This window comes from Vigna unguiculata, chromosome 3 (assembly GCF_004118075.2).
Source record: "Vigna unguiculata cultivar IT97K-499-35 chromosome 3, ASM411807v1, whole genome shotgun sequence".
In the NCBI taxonomy this organism is placed as follows: Eukaryota; Viridiplantae; Streptophyta; class Magnoliopsida; order Fabales; family Fabaceae; genus Vigna; species Vigna unguiculata.
In genome coordinates, this window is record NC_040281.1 from 14167899 (window position 1) to 14179137 (window position 11239).

Consider the following 11239-nt stretch of genomic DNA (forward strand, 5'->3'; position numbering starts at 1 on the left):
ATATATATATATATATATATATATATATATATATATATATATATATATATATATATATATATATTCTCGGTCTATTTTATTTAAACTCAGTACTTGATTCTCTTTCTTCTTCTTTTTTACCTTGTATTTCACGATTACATCCACAATTTTATTTTATTATATTCAATCACAATTATCAATATTCACTCATATATAACCTTTACACTCATATCATTTATTACCACCTTTAATACATTGCAATCATTTTAAAATTGGTATCCAATATATTTGCTTTCATTTTATTTATTTAATATTACATTCACTTTTTTGTTAAAATTTTCATCGTTTGTTTGTATGCATTCATCTTTTCTCATCATTGGATTTCAATAAATTTTAAAATTAATTTAAGTTTATATTTATTTCGTTATTTTTCTTTTATTTTTAAGTTTTCTTTCAAAATACTTCTATGCATCTTCATTTATTTATGGTTCTTAGTTTAAATTTAATTAAACATTTTAGAATTTAGTATTTTCATTTACTTTTGCAGTTTCATTCGATTTGTCGTAATCACTATAAATCGATGCAGTTTCATTTTAAGTTTAAAGCACTCGAGTTTTCGTTATTTTAATAAATTCTAGTTATTTGAATTTTTCATTATTTTGTTTCAATTTATAAATCACGCTTTCGTTTTATAATTATTTAAAAAAAAAATCTACTTATTTAAATTTTATTATTTTGTTCCAATTTATTTTATCACTCTTTTGTTTCATAATTAATCCATTGTCTAACAAACTTATTTTCTTTACTATTTTTTAGAGATAATGATGTTTAGTAATGGGTACATTTCTACAATTGCGTCCTTGTGAGATTCAACATAAGTTAGTTATACTACATTAAATTTAGTTAATTTGATAAATTTTAATCAATATGTTTTGTGACCAAAATGTTACACTACTAAAAATTCTCGTATTACATAAGAATTTTCTTGCAAATTTTTTTGCAAAAAAATTTGCAAGAAAAGACTTTTTCTTGTTATTTTCTCTAAGAATTATTTCCTACAAAAATATAAAATTCACAAATATTTCCTACAAAATTTATTGCGAAAAGTGTTTTATACAAAATATTTTGTAAAAAAATTGGCAGCAATTTCTTGCAAATTTTTTTTCCATAACAAAATTTATAAGTATTTCCTACAAAAAAAATTTAAAATAAAATTGGCATGAAATATGAATTTTTTTAGTAGTGTTATGTCAACGACCTAAGTGTCTAGACAACCTAGATCATTGTGTAAAGCGTGACTAAGGTGTTAGACCATTAAGGCATTAGATGACCAAGGTTAGACAATCTAAGACAACTTAAGTCATTAGAAGGCTTATGTGTCAAACGACCAAGGTGTGTTAAATGACCCAAAGAAACTTAAGTCATTATACAGGCTAAGTTTAAGACGACCTTTAATGTTGACACTTTTATGGCGTGCTTTGATGATCTAAATCAGATTTTTGATTTCTGATTCTTCGTGTAAATGAACATTTTGATACAAGTCTTTGAAACATAGATGCAATGATATGAATTACAACAAATGTTATAATTTTGAAAGAAGGAAGTTTTTAAATCAAAAGTTTGAATGAAATTAATATTGATAAATATCTTATGAATAAACTGTTTGATTGAATAAAATATATTATTGCTCTAACGATCAAATGCAGAGTCAAATTGCACAAAGTTTCCTTAACAGGACAATTTGTGAAGTTGGAGAGAGCAAAATTCAAAATCAAATCTGAGCTCAATCACAAAAATAAAGAAAATTTTCTAAAGATTATTAACTGATTCAAAATTAAAGTCTTGAAAAATAAAGTTGAAGATTCAGACCGAAGAATCAAGTCAAAGAATTAATCAAATGCAATTCAAAGTCTCAATGACTACATCAAAAATAAAGGTTGATTAACACAAGAGTATATGAGTAACTTATCTATTAGATTGAATAGATTGAATGCAAGATTGAAAACATACAAAGAAGGAGTAACATGACTATTAATACATAAATTAATAATCTATTTATTTAAATAAATTATTGTTAAAAATTGTAAAAGAAAACGAAATCACTGAAAAAAGAAACACATTCATACAACTAATATTTAATTATATATAATATTTAAAATATCTTAAAACCTTATAACTAATTATATATAATATTTAAGTATATTTTATTCTAATAAATTTAAAGTTTAACCATAACTAAATATTTTTATTTTTATAAGCAAACGTTTAACATCTTAGTAAAATTATAGTGGTTCTCGAAAAGATAACTCCAGATTTTAAAAATAAAATTCTACGTGTCCACAAAATATATAAAAGAAAAGAATAAAAAAATGCGAAACCAATGGAGATTTAAGTCAAGACCTATGAAGAAAATGAAGAAAATGAAGGAAAAATGAAAAAAAAAAAGGAGTACAATTATTGGATGGTCTATCTCGACCAAATTTCATAGATAGATGAATAAAAGATATAAGATTAAGACAAAAAATATTGATTATTTCTTCTCTTAACATTAAATTGTGTCAACAATTAAATAGTTATGAATTTCAAAACATCATTCAAATTAAAAAATATATACTCCAAAACACAATCCTATAAATAAATAATACAACTGGACGTCCAAAACAATATATAAAAACGCGAACAAATATACAAAAAAATGTTTTGATGAGTTATTAAAACCTTATTTAATATATAAAATTTAATTTCTCATCGTATAAATAAAATAAAATTTAATAAAACAAAATATTTAATAATAATAGAAGAAAATTAAATATATAATAAAAATAAAAAATATATAATATATTTATCAATTATTTTTATCTTAAAAAAAGCTAAACTTGATAATGTGATTAGAAATATTATTGAACAGATATCGAGGCAAAGTATGAGTTGTACATCGGAAGTTCGTAACAAGATTGTTGTTATCAAACATGATAAAAGTAAGTAATTTTTATCTTTCCCTAGGATAAGAAACACAACACGCAAGATATGCCTAACAAGACACTTCTCTTTGGCTCACGTTTAAAACACTTGAAATGAGACTCTATATGTTTTTGCTAAAGTATGTAGTTTATACAAACTATTATATAATTTAATAATTGTTAACGGGATAATTTATCCTAAATATATCTCTTGAATTTTTTTTTCTTCATTATGTTTATAAATTATTTTCTTGATAAAAAATTATTTAATATATTATTTATTTATCTATATATCAAACACATAATAATATATAACTTTTAAAATATATAAAAAAACCATTTGATTATTATCATATTTTTTAATAAAATTTGACATCAACGAGGTAATATATAACTATGATAAACTAATAAAATATATGCCATAAAAAACCTGTGGGGTGTAATAATGATATAATTTGATATATATTCTCTCAATATAAATTATATATATATATATATATATATATATATATATATATATATATATATATATATATATATATATATATACTTAAAATCATTTTTGAGATTACTAATTAAAATATGTTAGTTTCATATTAGTTGATCCACACGCTTTATTTTTACAAATAAAACATATATTTAAACCTTGCAACAAATCTATGTAACTATCCTTTCATTTTGTTCTAGGAACGAAAAGGTGATTTAATGGTGGCTTTTTATTTTATATATTTATTAAATTCTAACTTACAAAAGTATCTCATGTAATTTTTTTCCACCCTTTTATATATAATTTACAAAAACGTAATGAGTTCTAGTTTTTCGAATTTGATAGAAATTAAAAATTAGCTGGTACATTAAGAAACTATTTAGTTTCAACTCATTCAACAAGAACTAATCACAAATTTATCTTGAAATATTTTCCATGATTGTGATTTGACAATAACTGTTAATTTATAAAATTCACATCGTAAGAAAATATTTCATTGATGCAACATCTGTTGTTTAAATGATAAAGACTAGGGTCTTATGAGAAAAATATAATATTAAAGTTTGAATATTGTAAATAAATTAAAAAAAAATTATTGAACATTCTACCTTAATGCCTTTTACGTGCAAGCAACTTTTTTTCGTGGTTAAGAAAAGCTCAATCCTGCATACCGACATCTATTAAAAAATATTTTTTAGCTTAGTTTTCTTTAATAACTATTAAATAATAAAATAATATATTATCAAATCACTGTAATAAAAAAAAAAACGCCTGAACAAAATGGTGGGAAAGTAATGATACTTTGACCTTTTTTCATTTTGTATATAATTATTTCATAATCTTAATATAATAATAAGATATCTAAGTAAGACAATAATAATAATAACAATAATTATTATTATTAATTTATTACATTTTTTTATGAAGGGTTAATTATATATATATATATATATATATATATATATATATAAATATAAGATATCATTTTTCATATTTAAAAATGACAGAAAAGGTGAGTAAGAGTATAAAGTTGCTTTGATTATGAAGGTTTAAGACCGAAAGCATCTTAAAAATATAATTGTTCAATTTTACGAGGGATTTTCAAATTGAAAGGTCAACATTCTCTGCTCAATTGCGTGAGCATACATGAAATGCAAGTTTGGTCATCCGTTACATTTTTTCTTCCTATTATGTCATCGTGTGAAACTTGTCCACGTATAATCTGTAGAATAGTCTCATGCCACATCACAAAATTGAATTGTCTCCTCCCATGTGGCAGAATTAGGCATGCATTTATTTTGTTTTTTGGATATACGCCAAAATTTGGTTAACTTAACTGCTGATTGCATTAAACTCCAAACTACTATAAATTAGAGACCCCGCATCACACTTTCTCAAACTCACTTTCCATATTAACAACAAACCATCCACAAAATGAAGACTCTAAGCTGCTATTATACCTTCGCTACTGTCATTGCTCTTTTATTTTCATTTACACCTTCTTCAGCAGATACTCATGAAAACTTTCTTCAATGTCTTTACAGTTATCCCCATAACACCAACTCAATCTCCAGTGTTCTTTACACCCAAACAAACTCTTCATATTTCTCTGTTCTAGATGCTACCATGCAAAATCTTAGGTTCTCCGACTCAAGAAAACCACTTGTCATCGTGACACCACAGGTTGTTTCCCACATTCAAGCCACAATAAAATGTTCCCAACGCCATGGCCTGCAGATTCGAACCCGAAGCGGAGGCCATGATTACGAAGGTCTCTCGTACGTTGCCCGGGTTCCGTTTGTCATCCTTGACCTCTTAAACTTCCGAGAAATCAAAGTTGACGTGGAAAACCGAACTGCGTGGGTTCAAGTTGGGGCAACCCTTGGTGAACTTTACTACACGATTAGCCAGGCAAGCAAAACACTAGGGTTCCCAGCTGGTGTATGCTACAGTGTGGGCGCTGGTGGCCACATCAGTGGAGGTGGCTATGGATTCTTGATGCGTAAGTACGGTCTTGCAGCAGATAATGTCATTGATGCTCACATAATAGACGTGAATGGTAATCTTCTTGACAGAAAAGCCATGGGTGAGGATCTGTTTTGGGCCATCAGAGGAGGTGGCGGAGCAAGCTTTGGAGTCATCGTGTCTTGGAAGATAAAACTAGTTCCAGTTCCATCAACCGTGACGGTGTTCAATGTTGAAAGGATATTGGAAGAAAATGCAACCGAGATCATTGAAAAGTGGCAACTTGTAGCGAATAAATTGGACGAGCGCATATTTCTTAGGATGGACTTGGCAAGGGCAAATTCAAGTCAACATGGAAAGCTAGCACTACAAGCGAATTTTGTGGCCATGTTTCAAGGAGGTGTTGAAGAACTTATTCCATTGATGCAAAAGAACTTCCCAGAGTTGGGTTTGAAACGAAAAGATTGTACTGAGACGAGTTGGATTGGCTCAGCAGTCTTCACGAATGGTGCGTTGATTGGATCTTCAGGCCATGAAGCCCCTGAAGTTTTGCTGAACAGAACTCAAATTCGTTCAGGGAAATACAAAGGAAAATCTGATTATGTGAGGAAACCCATTCCTGTTGATGGATTACGAGGGTTATGGCGCTGGCTTAACGACGATAAGGTTCAATATTCTCAGCTTCAATTTGCTCCTTATGGAGGCAAAATGGATAACATTTCCGAATCTGAAATTCCATTCGCACACAGATCTGGATACATATTTCATATTCACTATGTGGTCGTTTGGCAAGAGGAAGGGGACGAAGCTACACAAAGGCACGTGAATTGGATTAGAAGATTGTATAAATATATGGAACCTTATGTTTCAAACTCTCCAAGAGCTGCATATGTGAATTACAGAGACCTTGACATTGGGGTTAATAACAATGGCTACACCAGCTACCACCAAGCCAGCATTTGGGGTCTCAAGTATTTCAGTAACAATTTTAAGAGATTGGCTACAGTGAAGACCAAGGTTGATCCTCACAACTTTTTCAGAAACGAGCAAAGTATCCCTACGCTGTCCAAAGAATGAAATTATTAATTAGTTGTATACCCTCCATTATCGACACTTCAAATAAAACAAATGATGTATATCTACGTTTTTAATTTATAAAAAGTAACTAATTACACTCTACTATATATTAAAGTTTACCTTTTAATATATACGGAGTAAAGTTACTTATTGTACTAAATTGTATTTAGCATTTTTAATTGAAATAAAAAACAATACAGCATTTAATTTTAACTGAAACATTATTAGCTGTAGGTAAGATTTTACTAATTTTGATTTAAAAAGCTTTTATATGCTAAAAGATAAAAATATAGAAATAAATTGTATTTTTGCAAGTTTTATAAATTAATTTGTACATAAATTAATTTTAACATGTAAAAGAATTAATTAGTTTTTTAATTAAATTTTTATATAAGGAAATTTGAGACAAATAAAAAAGACCCGACCAAACTAACTTTATTTTTGTATTTTATCAACTTACCGAATTAACCTAAACCTTAGGGAAATCATTATGACTCCTATAATTTTATCCCTTTCCTTACTTTTATTACGGTAATACCTTAGAGATGAATCTAAGACAGCCAACACTAACAAGCCAGGCTCATGCAACTGAATTGAGCTTTCAGAACATAAGCAGGACTTTTTTATTTTGCTGTAACATAAATATTGTGGATAGGGGATACAACAATAATAGACGTGAATGGGTTACGTTGGACTAAAACAAAAGGGTTTTTTTACGTTGAACTTTAAGAGTTAATTATGTCATATAACAGTTTAACATAGATGTAGTTTTATGTCAGATATTTCACCTCACCTAAATAAACATATTTCTACACTGGACTAATTTACAGCAGACGTGAATGGGTATAATATATGGATACCTATGGAGAAAGTTTTGTCAGACTATATCCAAACAAAATCAGTTGGTTTTAACTTAAAATGTAGAGAAAAATTAATCCGGATATACATACAAAATAACCCAAATATTTGTATTAAGAGTTAAATAAAAAATAACAATCTAACCTAAAAATAAATAAAGGTTATCCATTACTTATTTTTGCATGACATCTTGGAACAATGGAAATTGGTCATTAAGAACATGAAACATTTGACTCACGTTACAAAAAGTTGAATATGTCTAGGAAATGATGACCCTCATCCAAATACATGTTGTAGTAGTTATGTTTAAACAAATAAGCTTACCTATTTTTTTTAGCAAAGTATAATATATATATATATATATATATATATATATATATATATATATATATATATGAAATACTAGGAGTGTCTCAACTCTTAAAAAAGTTTGTTGCTCTCAAAAAAGATACTTTACATTTAATTTCAACAAATTCTCACACTTCTAATCCCAACAAAGATAAATATTCTTTGTTTTCACATAAGATTTGCCTTGCATTAGTCATTCTTATTTCAACAATAAAAATTGTATTTCTAATATATATCAAGGCAACCTATATCTTTGTAGTTGAAGAGTAGTATTTGTTGTAACCCTTGTATGTGAAGTTCTTATAAGATTAATGAGCCCTTTGCGGTGCTACCCACAATAATGCAACTTTTAGTGGTGCAGCCGTTAGCATTCCAAAAAAATTTCTTGCATCCATTGTTCAAGTTCGTTTAACTCCAATTTAAAATGGATTGAAACTTAAGCATATTGTCCTTTCTCATGATGCATTTCATTCCATCCTCCAGATTCGTTATTGTTGAGAATCAATATTGATCCTTCACTTTGTGATTGTGTGCGTCTTTGATGTGGCATAGGTAATACACTTTACCTGTAGAACATTTGTCCGTGTATGTCCTTGCACCTATATAATAATTTTTGCAAAAGCAAACCTCTAGGCTATGTGTGGTTACGACATTGTATATTTTCCTATTCGCATCAACCCTATTCTTTTATTTCATAGCTAGTTCATCTCGCGTGGTTATTACATACTTGATGTATTATGTTTTGCCCTTTATTTGAATCAATTTAGTCCCTTTAGATGGTTTGTTTTGTTTGTTTGTTTGTTTTCTGACGTAAAAGTGCACCAAGTGTTCTAGCTATGGTGTTTTAGTGCGTGTCACAATAATGTTCTTGTTAGAATTATGGTGCTTGATTTAGTCCCACATCGCTTAGAATAGTGAGATGTGGTTCTCTATTTTACTATATAAGAGACTCTATGTAAAGCTTTAAGATACACCAAAAATACAAATACTTCCTAGTGTAGTCGTGGACGTAGGCATACACATTGTAGCCGAACCACGTTAAATTCTCTGTGTCTATTTTTCTCTCCTTTATTCTTTCCTTTATTGCCTTGTTCCTAGCAATTGGTATCAAGAGCCATTTTTCTTAGTATGCTCTGTGGTTGCAGCATTGTCTGATCTTCCACATCAGAAAAGATTTGGTTTCTATTTTTTTCTTCTTGGGGATCTCAGTTTAGAGAAGTAGTGGGAGCTTTGGTCAAAGGCAGCAGAAGCTTTGGTCAAAGGCAGCAGGAGCTTTGGTCAAAGGCAGCAGGAGCTTTGGTCAAAAGCCGCAGCAGGAGCTTTGGTCAAAAGCAGCAGGAGCTTTCGTCAAAGCAGCAAGAGCAATGGCATTGGAAGAAGGGAAGGTGAGGATTGAGAAGTTTGATGGCAGTGACTTCGGGTTCTGGAAGATGTAGATAGAGGACTACCTATATCAGAAGAAGTTGTATCTACCCTTAACAGGGCAGAAGCCAACTGACATGGAGCAGGCGGAATGGGATTTGTTAGATCGACAGACACTCGGTGTGATCCGATTGACATTAGCCAAGAATGTTGCGTTCAACATCATGAACGAGAACACAACCGTAGATTTGATGAAGGCATTGTCAAATATGTATGAGAAGCCATCTGCAGCCAATAAAGTGTATTTGATTCGCAGACTAGTCAACCTAAAAATGGGTGAAGGTAACTCGATTACTAATCATATTAGTGAATTCAATACAATTATTGCGCAGTTGACATCAGTGCAGATAACATTTGATGATGAGGTGAAAGCATTAATTTTATTATCATCTCTTCCGGAAAGTTGGAGTGCAACTGTTACTGCAGTTAGTAATTCTGCAAGTAATAGTAAGTTGAAGCTTGATAACATCCGTGACCTGATCTTAAGCGAAGATGTTCGCAGGAAAAGTTCAGGGGAATCTTCCAGTTCTAGTTCTGGTTCAGCATTGAGTACTGAAACTAGAGGAGGAAGTAGCCAAAAAGGTCGTAATCAAGGCCGAGGCAGATCAAAGTCTAGAGAGAAATCAAAACCAAAATTCCGGAATGATATCACTTGTTGGAATTGTTAGAAAAGGGGTCACTTTACAAATCAATGTAGGGCTCCAAGGAAGAACAACAACAACAAGAGGCAAGATAGTGATCAATCAGCAAATGCAGCAACTGATGAAATTGAAGATGCACTATTATGTAGTCTAGATTGTTCTATTGATTCATGGATTATGGACTCAGGTGCGTCATTTCATACTACACCTTCTTTAGAACTATTATCTAACTATGTTCCAGGAAAGTTTGGGAAGGTCTACCTTGCAGATGGAAAATCTCTTGATATTATAGGAAGAGGTGATATCAATATCAGAACCTCTAATGGAAGTGTGTGGACTTTGAAGAATGTCAGACATATTCCAGCCTTAAAGAGAAACTTAATATCTATAGGGCAGTTGGATGATGAGGGGCATTACACCACCTTTGGAGATGGACACTAGAAAGTAATGAAAGGTAATCTTGTTGTTGCTCGTGGAAAGAAGCGGGGATCTCTTTACATGATTGCAGATGAGGATATGATATCAGTTGCAGAAGTTGGCAACAGTTCCTCTTTGTGGCATCAGAGACTTGGGCATATGAGTGAGAAAGGAATGAAGCTCATGGTCTCAAAAGGTAAAATACCTAACTTGAAGCATGTTGACGTTGGACCTTGCGAACATTGTATCTTTGGAAAGCAGAAAAAGGTTAGCTTCTCCAAAACAAGTAAGTCCTCTAAAGTTGAAAGACTAGCACTATTGCATACAGATGTTTGGGGGCTAGCTCCAGTGAAATCTCTTAGAGGTTCACAGTATTACGTAACCTTCATTGATGACTCTACAAGAAAGGTATGGGTTTATTTTCTTAAGAATAAATCTGATGTGTTTTTCTGTGTTTAAAAGGTGGAAACAGGAGGTTGAGACTCAAACAGGTTTAAAGATTAAATGTTTGAAGTCTGATAATGGTGGAGAATATGACAGTAATCAATTCAAGGAGTTTTGTTCAGAGAATGGGATCAGAATGATCAAGACGATTCCAGGAACACCAGAACAAAATGGTGTGGCAGAAAGAATGAACAGAACCTTGAATGAGAGAGCAAGATGTATGAGAATCCAGTCAGGATTACCCAAGGTATTTTGGGCAGATGCAATAAGCACAGCAGCCTATCTCATAAACAGAGGACCATCAGTTCCTTTAGGCTATCAGTTACCTGAAGAAGTATGGTCTGGAAATGAGGTAAACCTTTCACATCTGAAAGTTTTTGGTTGTGCTTCATATATTTTGTTGAACTCTAATAGTAGAGATAAATTGGACCCTAAGGCAAAGCGATGCTATTTCATTGGCTATGGATCTGACATGTATGGCTACAGGTTTTGGGATGACCAAAACAAGAAAATTATCAGAAGTAGAAATGTTACTTTTAATGAAAACATGTTCTATAAGGACAGGACTGCAGAATTTGCAAATGCAAATAAAAAGCCAGAGCAGGTATCATTAGAAGAAGTTTCAGAAAGTGATGTAGCCA

General features: G+C 30.6%; 1 protein-coding gene across 1 annotated transcript; it reads left to right on the forward strand.

Annotated features, from left to right (window-relative positions):
* The first annotated feature begins 4828 nt into the window (after positions 1-4828).
* Positions 4829-6679, forward strand: LOC114176634 (cannabidiolic acid synthase-like 1). The gene has a single exon (XM_028061741.1). The coding sequence runs from the start codon at positions 4861-4863 to the stop codon at positions 6466-6468; it is 1608 nt and encodes a 535-aa protein (XP_027917542.1). The 5' UTR covers positions 4829-4860; the 3' UTR covers positions 6469-6679.
* Positions 6680-11239: the final 4560 nt, after the last annotated feature.